Source organism: Equus quagga, chromosome 6, assembly GCF_021613505.1.
Source record: "Equus quagga isolate Etosha38 chromosome 6, UCLA_HA_Equagga_1.0, whole genome shotgun sequence".
Classification (NCBI taxonomy): Eukaryota; Metazoa; Chordata; class Mammalia; order Perissodactyla; family Equidae; genus Equus; species Equus quagga.
Genome location: NC_060272.1, coordinates 62,208,008 through 62,220,197, shown reverse-complemented (window position 1 = coordinate 62,220,197; position 12,190 = coordinate 62,208,008). Strand labels below are relative to the sequence as shown.

The following is a 12,190-nucleotide window of genomic DNA, read 5'->3' as shown; positions in this document are numbered from 1 at the left end:
CATCTCAGGTCTGATTCCTGCCGGCTTTGCTATCCCTCTGCTTTCTCGGAGGCTCCCAGCCGTGAAATGTGAGAGGATGGGGCTGGAAGGGCCTCCAAGATCTCCTGGTCCTAAGAAAAGGGAGGAATTTAAAAATATGGAAAAATGATTAGCTTTCTCAGTTGATCAATGATATGCAAATGAAAACAATTGGGCATGATGTTGCCCGTTAAATCTCCAAAAAATTTAAGTGATAATAACCAATTCTGCTTAAGACACAGCAAAATGGGTAATTGCTGATGGCATGGTAAATTAGCGCAGCCCTTTTGGAAAGGAATTTGACAACATGTACCAAAAGCTAGGAAAATGATGAAATCTTTTGAATAGTAATTCCATTCTCGAGAATTTATTCCAGAGAATTTATTCCCTTAGAAACACACATACCTATATACAACATATATGTATATATATGCAAAAAGATGTAATGTAGCTTTATGTTTATAAATAATAAAAGAAAAAATTGTGTATAATATCCAAGAACAAACCAACAGACAAGTGGAATGGCAAATGAAATATGCGTCATTATCTGTGATGATTGCAAAGATCATGAAGCAACCTATAAAATTTTATGACAATATTAAGTAAAAAAACAAACAAATGAACGCCCCCCCCCCCCCCCAACAAGATACAAACTTACATAGTTACTGGGTAAATCATACAAATAAAAATAGAGAAAGACCAAAATAATAGTTAACAGTAATTGAATTAGAAAGATGAAATGCTGGATGACTGACTTTTTTCTCATATCTGTCAAATTTTCTATATGTTTTCATTGCTTTTGTAATGTAAAAATAGCTTAAAATGCTAGTGCAAAGTTTCCCTCAGCCCCTCCTGCCCCATTTCACAAACTGATGGTCAGAGCTGGGAGTGCAGGTGACTGGAGGTTACATGAGGAGGAGCGGAGCTGGCCCCACAGCCTCAGCCCCGCTCCTCACCTTGTCACAGCAGCCAACTGTCACACGTATGAGCCTTGACTGCCTCATTCTAGGGAAAGGCAGCCCCTGGCCATTTCCATAGCATCTCTGCAGTAATTCACTTAGAGTGACATAAACTCAGGTGGGAAAAAGGAGGTTTGGCGTCATGGAGGCAAAGAATACTCTTTTCCAAATATTTCAAGGAGGAAAGCTGGATCATTACGATAAGAGAAAGCCTGGACTGGTGGGCCCTTGAGCCATCACCTGGCTCAGATCGCCTCATTTTACAGGTGAGAAAACTGAGGCCCAGAGAGGTTAAGTGAAATAATGGAAATAACCAGAAGTAGCCTGAGCACTTAGCCCTGAGTGGAGGTAAAACAACGAGGTGTTCCGTCTGCCTGTGACAGGCCGCTGAGACGCACTATTTAAAGATGGCCTCTTGCGCTCCCCTGCATTACGAAGCAGATGCAGCATGACCAGCTCCCAGGACCCTGACGGGGGGAGATTGTCAACATACCTTTGCAAATCCAGGAAAGAATAGCTTTCCATGTACAAGTAGATGGAAGAAGCTTTTAGCATTTTGTATTCTTGGTGTGACCTCACTGAAAGGAATGGTCCATTTTGCTTCCTGCCCCCAGAGGGGCCGTCCACACAGCATTCCCAAACAAACAGGAAGCCCTGGAGTCCACAGGAAGCCCAAGGTGAGGAGGACATTTGAACAAGGAGTGTGAAAGGGCGCAAGGGAATCAGAGAAACAGGTCTGGGATCAGAGAACCCAGTGGGGCTGTATCCCGAGTCTGTGTGGCCAGTTTTTACCTCTTTCATCTGAAGCACCAATTATCTGCTTAATTGAGTCTCACAGGGTGTGTGTGTCTACAGAGCACTGGACACCTATGCGATTGCACTGGAAATGCACCTTTAAACCAAAGGCGAAGCCCATCTGACAGGCTCAACCAGCTATGAAAACTGCATCGTATTAAACTCGTTAAAAAAAAAAAAAAACTGGTGCAGAAAACTCAATGTATAAAACACAAATTAAGGCAAGATTATTTGCTGTGTAAAAGGATTTGCCTCAGGCTGCATTTAAGTAACAAGTTCCCTGGTGCTTTTAAAATAGAGTTTTAGCTGAAAAAGAAAAACCTATCAGTTCCTACACAAATTTTAAGAAGAAACGATTAGGCAAAATGAAGTATGTCTCCAGACTTTCTGACATAAATTTTATTTTATGTGAAATAATCAGAAACAGATGTTTCTCCTCCTTTGCCTGCATTGTTTATTTCCCTCTCATATAACCTAGATTTATAGATTTCTAATTATGAACCACTCTCTTATAACCTCCTGGCTAAAATCTTTGTCAAGACCTAACAAGGAGAAGCAGCTAATAGATTGGAAGAGTAAGGCCCCTGGAGTCAGATAAACCTTTACATTTTGCCTGGATCATTAACTAGCTGTTTGACTTGGACAAGTTTATTTATTCAACAAATATTTCTTTACTTCCTAGTATGTGCCAAACAGAATTCCTGGCACCGGTAAGAGTGTGAAGGGCTAGACGAGGGCTCTGTTATCTGGGAACATGTCTGCTAACGTTGGGGGCAGACAATAAACAAGTAAATAAAAAAAATCTTTCAGATTGTGCCAAGTGCTATAAAAATATAGGGTACTTGGTAGTGACCAGGGAGAGGAGATGTCAGTTTCCCCAAGGTAGTCAGAAAAGGCCTCTCTGCGAAGGTGATATTTGAGCTGATAGGCAGGAAGGGGTCAGCTTTGAGTCAGGGAAAGATATGTGTTATAGGCAGAGGGAACAGCAAGTGCAAAGGTCCTGAGGTGGGGCTGAGTTTGGTGAATTTGAGACCCAGAAGAAAATTCAATGTGACTGGTGTACTATGAGAGTCTGGTAGGAGATGAAAGGGGAGAAGTCATTAAGGATCAGAATAGATAGATGTATAAAAGATGGAAAAGAGTTGAAATTGTATTCCAACTGCAGTGGGTTACTGAGGTTTCTGAGCCTTGGTGTCCTCACTTGTAAGTGGGGATAACAATAGTCTTTGTGTCATCTACTCGTGGGGATTGAGATGACTAATATAGGTGAAGCGCCTGGCACTTTGGGTGAGGAGCTTAGTCCAGGATTCTGCTTTCAAAGATCAGCAATTCACTATGTGAACTAAAATTTAAAGGAGTTAGTAGAAGGATGCAGGGGACTCACAGAGCTCAACTGTGGAAAGCACCAAGAGACCTCAGAGGTGACGGAAGAGCAGTAGGCCTCTCTCCATTTTTGTCTCTCCTCATATTTACTCTGTTTTCCTAGCTCACTCTGCAAGTCTCTTAATTTCTATTTCTCCCAAACTTTTCTGTATGCTTTTTCAATTCAAGGGATCCCCATCCTCTGATTGGCTCAGTTTCTCGGTGCCTTCGTTCCAGATGCCTGAGACAGAGGATTTGATGGGCCGACTTTGGTCAGGTGCCCATACCTAGCCCAATCAAGTGGACTTTGAAAAGTAGGGTCCCAAAAAAGAGGTTATGAGTAGAGCCGCCATGATTGGCGTCTTCTCCACTATATAAACACGTGCGTGAAGAAGAGATGAGTGGCTGGAGGATTTATGTATGAATGAATGAAAGATGAATAAATGAATGGTAAATGGACCAATGACTACTGAGCCCAAACCAATCCATTTAGGAGGGAGGTGGCTGGGATTACATGACTTCTCTCTGTGTTCTTAACCAGAGGTTCACGGACGGACTTGAGAGGGTCTGAGAACCTCTGAAATCATCTATGAAAATGTATACACGTGGCCGTGTGTGTTTTCTGGGGAGAGAGTCCATGGTATTCATCAGAATCTCCAAGAGCTCTGTGACCTAAAAAGTTCAAGGATCCCTACCTATACTTTCTTGGGATTTTTTCTTCTTACTAAGTAAGAAATGGGCCTAACATTCTGACATCGTGAAAAGTATCCCTTCAAATACATTGAAAAACGATTTGAGCCAGAAACAATCAGGATGGCTCCCATTCATCCGACTTCTCCTCCACCTCCTCCAACCTATCGACTCACCAAGCCTCCCCCTCTTCCTTAGAGACCGAGAGCACCCGCTCCTCCCAAGTCCTCTGCTTTTCCCATAAATAAAGTCTAGTTAAAAAGTAGCTGAAAGCTGAGTTTCTATTTTTTAACTTTTCTTGAGGAATGCTGCCTGTCTCCCCACTCCTACTCCATTCCTGGCCATGAACATGTGTTTGCTGATTCATCAGGCTGCCTGGAATCGTAGGTCCTCAGAACGAGACGAGCCCTGAGAAGTCAGTTTTGTTAGGTTGTCGCAACTGGGGGACTCACCCCCAAAAGATCATATCAGAATATTCAAGGGCTTAGGAGATTTTAAAAATATATTTAATATTATGATATTTTTATAAATATAACACAGAAATTGTTTTTCTAATAAAGATCATTGCAAGTAAAACTTGAGAAACATTTTTGTTAAGTGGGATTACATGGAAGATCAATTTAGCAGGAGTAGGAACAGATATACTAAGGCTTGAAGCTTACGTAACTTGGAAAGCTTCCTTTAAAAAAGAATATAAAATTACAAAAAAAAATTTACCTACAAAAGTGAGTACTTATTTAGAATGAGAAAAAATTTTTAAAGCTGGCAGATAACATCAACATCAAAATCCCAAAAGGTAACATTTATTTATTGTTACTATCATTAACTATTGACCCATTTTTATAACATTTTCCCCTGCATCTTTGGCTGCTTTTGCTTTGCCTGTTCCTCTGGCAATAATTTAATAAGATCATTTCCCATAAAGAGAATAGAATGAATATTGATTTAACATGACTGGTTGAAAATTGTTTTTAATTATATTCTAGTTATGGGGCCGGCCCGGTGGCGCAGCAGTTAAGTTTGCACGTTCCACTTCGGTGGCCTGGGGTTCGCTGGTTCAGATCCCGGGTGCGGACATGGCACTGCTTGACAAGCCATGCTGTGGTAGGCGTCCCACACATAAAGTAGAGGAAGATGGGCATGGATGTTAGCTCAGGGCCAGTCTTCCTCAGCAAAAAGAGAAGGATTGGCAGCAGATGTTAGCTCAGGGCTAATCTTCCTCAAAAAAAAAAAAAGGTTAATTCTATTCTAGTTTTATTGATAGCTTAGGCAAATTTCTTTCTGCACATCTATAACTTTTTCAGCAGTTTCTTGAGAAATTTCTTTTCTCCTTGTGGCAAGTCCCAGGACGCCAGCCCTTGATCTCCCTCCACACGTCTCAGCCCTCTCCCCCAGCTTCCTGCAAGTTCTCTGGCATGAGATGGGCCCCAGTCAGGGAATTGTGGACTCTCCTTTGGATGTCTTCTTTTGGGGTCACATTAAGATCTGGATGCTTGTTGAGTCCCCCGGGGGGAGGTGGCTATGGGGCTGGGTGGCCTGTAGTCCTCCTAACAGGCACCCAGGACCAGTATCAGGGCATGCAGGGTCCCACCCTCCCAGGTCGGGGATGGCCCCAAGCCACAGCGGGCTGGGCAGGGCTGCTTCCTCCCTGGTAGCCTCCGCTTCATTTGCTTCTAAAGCAAATCTGGTTCACTCTGGGCTTAAATGAGAAGTCCTCAGACATTTTGGTCTTAAGAAGCTTCTTTACTCTTGAAAATTATTGAAAACCCCAAAGAGCTTTTGTTTATGTATTGGTATTTACTATATTAAAAATTAAAACTGAGGAACTTAAAAAGGTTATTTATTAATCCATCTAGGAATAACAATAATTAACCTATTACATGTCAGCATAAATAACATTTTTCAATGGAAAATAACCATATTATCCAAATAAAAAAATTAGTGAGAAGAGTGAAATGTCACTCTTTTTATATTCTTTGCAAATCGCTTTAATGTTTGACCCACTAGAAGATAGCTAGATTCTATCTTCTGCACTCTGTTCTTTGTGATCTGTGGTTTTGTTTGAACTATATGGAGAAAATATAGATGGAGGAAGTACTTTGATGCTCTTTTCAGAGAATTGTGGAGATTCTTTAAAACCTCACGAAAGTTCTTCAAGTGGTAGTTTCTCAAACATCAGTTACAATGTTGAGTGTGAAGCCACACCAATGACCTCTTTCATACTCTATGTGAAAATCCCGTGGCCTGTGTTACACTTTGAAATAAATCTTTTACCATCATTTTGAACTATCAGGCATTAGTCATTTGGAAAATATTAGCTCACTGAGTTATGCAGATCTTACGAATGATGTCAAGATACAGTACATTATCCAATATCAAAATCACATTTGTCAATATCACCAGCATCTCATCAAAGCCTCTAAGAATCGGGAAGCTAATGAGCTCACAGTAGCAGATGCAAGTTTTCCAAACTTCCAATTTTCACTTGAAAGCTTGAGTTTTATCGTTGGCAACAAATTCTGTCAGTTATTCTCCTTGAAATGACAAGCTAACTTTGTTCTTTTTTTAAGAAAACGTCTGCCAAATATCCAAGTCTGAGTAACCGTTGTTCGTCTGTCAGTGGTTCTTTCAAGTAGAAATGATGTTGCGTGAAAAAAGTGGCTAATTCAGCTCACAAAAACAATTGTAGGGTGCTTTTCCTGGAGGTGACCATCGCCACTTTACACAGCACAGGGCTTTATGTGTTTGTGTACTTCCCATTTCGTCACACAGATGTACAAAAGATGTGTACTCAAGGCCAAGATTTAATAAAACTGACATTTTTTACTGCTTCATTAAAGATGACCTGAAGTGAAACTGGCTTAAAAAAAATTTTTTTTATTACTGTGAGTGTGTGGCAGTGAAGAATTCAATGACGGCTTAGTACAGGTCAGTGCCACTGCCTTGATTCATGCTAGGGCAGTGATGGTTTCACCCACTAATGCTTTTGCACCATTAGCGCAAATGTCAGCCAGTAAAAAAGGCAAATAATGTCTTGAATTTTTATGAAAATGGTTTTGACCTCTTGGACCCCTAGAAGCATCTTAGGGACCCCCAGGGGTTCCATGGAACACACCTTGAGAATTGCTGGTTTCTGTGCCAGAGTCTTTCTCAGTGCATTATATCATGTGTTGGCTGGGGAAAGTGGAGGGCAAGGGAGGGGAGGGCTGTACATCCAAATCTTCTTGGAAACATTGACCTAAGCCAATACTGTTGTTGTAAAGATGAAGAAATGGAGGCATAGTGAGATTCGTTCCAAGTCATCTACCTCTGTCATGGTAGAGCCAGGGTCAGTGACACTCACAGTGACTATGTAAGCCTCTGTCAAGTTAGGTGTGTCATATCTCCTAAATTCTCTTATAAATATTCATCGGACCCTTATTTTGTGCCAGGTACAGTGGTAGGGAATTGAAGATATGAAATCAAATGACGTTTTCCTGACCTCTGGGCCTCTGTAGTCTAGAAAGCATGCAGACAGGTAAATCAAAGCCTACAGTGCAGCCGGTGCCAAGAAAGGTAAATGTGGTGAGCCTCTGGGCTCAGAGGAGGGATGCTGAATCTGATTCCTGCTCAGAATGACAGTAGCCAGTGACTCTTAGGCTGAGTTGGGAAGGAGGAACAAGACATTGCCAGATAAGAGGGAGTGAAGGCCCTTCCCATGGAGGGAGAGTCTGTGGGAAGGTAGGGAGGAAGGAACTGGCATGGCAGGAACTTTGAGGAGCTAGAGGAACGGGTGGCGGAGATGGTTGGAGGTGAGAGGGGAAGACTCAGGGGCTATGTCATGGGGGACTGTACGTGTGAACCCAAGAAGTCTGGACTTATGAAAGTCTTGGGGAGCTGGAGAAGCCGGCTGGAGGACTAGCTAGAATGATGACGGGCTGGTGCTTCTTCCGAATACCAGATGGTCATGACACCAGGACAAGCCCTTTGACTCTCAGGGCCTCACCTGCCCCAACCACACCTCGAGTCACATGATAACACACAAGTTTGTTATATGAATTCCTGCCTACCATAAGGGAGCTCTTGAAGGAACAATTTCCCATGCCTTAGAATTAATCCCATTTTCTTGGCCTGAAACTTGCTACAAAGTGCTATTTATTTTTCCTGTGGGCTTTATGGCTCACTCCGGACTCTTAGAAACCATTGCATCAGTTTAGTAATGTTGAACAATGTAAGATCTATAATTTGTAATCTGTTGCCTTGCCAGACTGAATCCTAGAAAGTATTTCTGAGCAGGGGTTTCCAAACCTGGAGAGTCATCTGAGACAAGTGGTTAAAAAAGTACCGATTTCCAGGCACCGCCTCCAGGGCCCGGGAATCTGTATGTTTATTTTGCTCCCCAAGTTCTTCTGGAACAGGCAGCCTGGCCCTGATTTTCTGCCCAGACATTTTGGGTATCACAAATTGGAACCATCTAAAGAGGAACATACATTTAATCGCTGACTGTTCCAGGTAAATGTTGATTCGTCAGATCACTTACGCGCTGTGTGTTACACGGCCACTTATGTGGTTGGTATTTTTCATGTTACGTGAAGTGTGCTCCTCCTTGTGCGAGCTGGAAACATTGAACTTTTACTTCATTTCTCACATTTGTTGCTTTTCCACCCCCCGACTTCTTCAAAATGTTTTCTGATGGCCATTTTTCTCTCCTTCCTTTCTTCTTACTAGAGCCTTTACCATCTCACTAGAAAGATATCAATCGTTTTATTTATTTTATTCTTGGTGAGCATATTGCTTCACTAAAGCAGTTTGAATGACTATATATGCGAGTGTGCACTGATTCTGTGGGAAGTGTTACATGCAAGAGCATGGAGATCAATAAACAAGGCTGACAATTCCTGTGTAATCATAACAGTCTGGGCATGTCTGGCATCCCAGAAATGTGCAACATATATATAAACCAAATAAATCTTTGACACTAAATTATTATGAGTTCAGCCTACAGGAAAGAAGACGCTGCCAGACCCCGCCAGGGATGAACGGGTAGTCCCATCAGAGGCCTGCCAAGTGCCACAGAGTTTCCTACATTTCCAAGGGTCCTGGAGATGACATAATCCTTCTGGGGCCTTCAGAACAAATTAGGACAACATGTCAAGTTTGAATTTGGGTCTTGCCCATCGTGTTCAATTTTGCTCATAGGCACAGATGCACGGCACGCGTTTTCACAAAGGCCCACAGGCCCTGGGGAGATGGGTGGAGGGTGATGCCAACGTGGCAGCGAGCACCTACTCAAGGGAGTGATGCTGGTTCAGATCCCTCCTCTGCCCCGGGCCCCACATCCTGCTCCTCTGAGCAGCTGCATCTGATGATGCTCGGAGACCGCTGTACAGACATGAGCCCAAACAGGAAATTTCACAAGGGAGGGAAACTCAGAGAGCCTCTAGTTCAGTGGCGTTCAACTGGAGGGACCGGGCCCTGGGGCTTTTAGAGATCCCCAGTGAATGCGTGTGCATGGGGAGGGAGGCATGGACTTAAAAAAAAGTTGAGGAATCCTGATCTCACCAACCACCTCTTACACTTTACAGACAAGGACGTGGAGGCCCAAAGAGGGGAAGTGAATTTCCCTGGGAGCTCATTCATGTCAGGGATAGGCCTGGAACCGGAGTCCCCTGACCACCAGCCCCAGCCACCCCCCAGTATGTTCTCATGATTATTACAGTTCCTCCTCCCATATCTGTGGGGTTCTCATTTTCTCCAAGCTCTTTCACTTTGGTTATCCTCTTTTACCCTCATCAACACTCTTGTCAGAAATGGGGCACAGGTATTATACACTTGATCTTAGACAAAAGGCCGAGAAGCGATAGCTGCACAGGTATTATTATCCCACTTTACAGTAAGGAAACTAAATTCCAGGTAGATAAAGGGGTATTTAGCCCAGAAAAAAATATAAAGATTTAGGAATGAATAAGAATCTTCAAATGTTACTGGGCTGGTCCCTGGAGGAGGGACCAGCCCAGTCTGCATTTCCCCCATTGGCAGAACTAAGGCCAGTAAGTGAAACTACTCGGCAAGATGCAGGAGCTATGTGGGCTTCAGAGCTCAGAGCCCAGATCCTTCACTTGTCAACTGGGTGATCCTGGCAAGACGCTTAACCTCTCTGAGCATCAGTTTTCTCAATAGCAAAAGGGATGATCAGAAATAATCTGTGGCCAAAAGCAGATCCTCAATAAATAAAAGGTATTATTAGGGCCCCAAAATAGGTTTCAGTTGTACATAAGAAAGAACTTTCTAGGGGCCGGCCCAGTGGCGCAGCGGTTAAGTGTGCACGTTCCACTTCGGCGGCCCAGGGTTCGCCAGTTCGGATCCTGGGTGCAGACATGGCACCACTTGGCAAGCCATGCTGTGGCAGGCATCCCATGTATAAAGTAGAGGAAGATGAGCACGGATGTTAGCTCAGGGCCAGTCTTCCTCAGCAAGAAGAGGAGGATTGGCAGCAGTTGGCTCAGGGATAATCTTCCTCAAAAAAATAAAAAGAAAGAAAGAACTTTCCATCAAATAGAGCAGTCTGTAAGTGCAATGCACTATCTTGCAGAGGAGTGAGCTTCTTGTCACTGGAAGCATTCAAGACGAAACTGGCAGATCAGCAGTCAGAGGTAATATAGCGTGGCAAATTGGACAATGAGGAAATTTTATACCTTTCCCAATTCCAAGATTCTATGGTGTGTTCTGGGATAAACTCAAATGTTCTGTACAGTTTTCTTCTATATTCTTCAAACATGCTTTCTGCTGCCTCAGAGCCTATTCTCTCTGTGCAGAATGCTCTTTTTTGCCCACCCATGCTTCAGACTCAGTTAAACCTCCCTTTCCTAGGGAAGTATTCCCTGACCAGCCTCCTTCCCCCAGAATTGACTGAATTGCTAACTGCATTTTAGTGATTCACACAAGGACCAAGCCAAGAGTGCAAGCCTTCTAAATCCCAGGTGAAGGCTCTGTTCACCGGCTTTGGTGAGCTGTTGCAAGACTAAAGTCCAACACAGCCATCACATTGCAAAATGTGAGATACTCAAGCAGCTCCTCTACCTACTTCAGACCACAAGGCTCCACAACCACTGAGTTCTAAGTTCACTACCATGTATTAGGTTTTTAGCATGTGCCAAGTATAGTGCCACTTGCTTGGGGTCTAAAGATAAAAATAAGTCACAATATCCATGCTGGAGGAGTCCAGTCTAGGGGGTAAGACCAATAATCTTGACATAAATTGGAGAAACACATAGCCTTCCGTGGGCACTTGAGAGGGGAGCTCTTGGCCCAAACTGGGGTCCAGGGAAGGCTTCTTGGAGGAGTTGACACCCAGACACTCTAGTGTTTTCCATTCCTTATGATCAGGAGAGTTCTTGCTATATTCAATCTTGCTGGGTCAGGGGATAAATTCCTGGGGCAGAACTCCGGTGGCTGGGTTTTCATACAACGTGGTTTATCTTTCAGAGCTTCTGCAGAAGTGCAAGATGCCTTCATGACTTACACCGTCTATGATGACGCCATCACCATGAAGCTCATCCAAGAGGGCTGCAAGGCTCTAGGTGGGTATGAAAGGAACTTGTTTTGGTTTCCCAGGGCTCCTGTGACAAACGACAATCAGTACTCATTATTTGCCATAGTTCAGTTCTATAAATTCTCTGCAAACACTGAATTTGCGAATACTGGGCCATCGCTCCTAGGGGAAATACAGGGCCGGGTTCCTGAGAGCCTCTGGTCACAACATTTTCATAAATACATAACCTCATATTGTGTGTGTTTCTGTAAAGGCGCCTTATTTAATATATATTATTAGTCATTAACATTAAACTCATGGCCAACAGCACTACTGCTCATGCCTGCGAGAAGCTTATCTAACACCTGTATTTTCTCTGTGAGGCACATCACGACCGCACACCGAGGGACACTAGACAACACTTCAGGCCTATGCCTGGGGGCATTTTAAACAGTAGAATCACCAAAGTACAAACATGCAGAAACGTGACACTAAATAGATGGCAAAAAGGACGCTAGTTTATAGTATGAGAACTGAAACAGGAACACAGAGCGTTTCCTTGTTTGACCTTAGCTAGAAACATCGTGCTGGGCGACTCCGAGTTTTTGCTCTTCTGAACATGTCCATGAATGACTGGGAAAGCTCTGTGAGTGTTGATTTTGGGATTACAAATATATTTTGGCAAGTAGGTGAATTTGCAAATACAGACTGCGAATAATGAGGTTTGACTGTACCACAAAATGGGCAGCTGAAAACAACAGGAACTTATTCTCTCAGAGTTCGGGGGCCAGAAGTCTGAAATCAAGTTGCTGGCAGCTGCTCCCTCTGAAGGCTCTAGTGAAGACTCCTTCCTCTT

At 43.3% G+C, this 12,190-nt stretch overlaps 1 protein-coding gene across 1 annotated transcript in view; it reads left to right on the top strand.

Moving 5' to 3' along the window:
* LOC124240732 (guanylate cyclase soluble subunit beta-2-like) overlaps window positions 1-12,190 on the top strand; it is a 62,675-nt gene that overhangs the window by 555 nt on the left and 49,930 nt on the right. Inside the window, 1 exon segment of the mRNA XM_046663862.1 lies at window positions 11,289-11,383. Within this exon segment, the coding sequence (XP_046519818.1) occupies window positions 11,317-11,383 (67 nt within the window). The 5' untranslated portion in view covers window positions 11,289-11,316.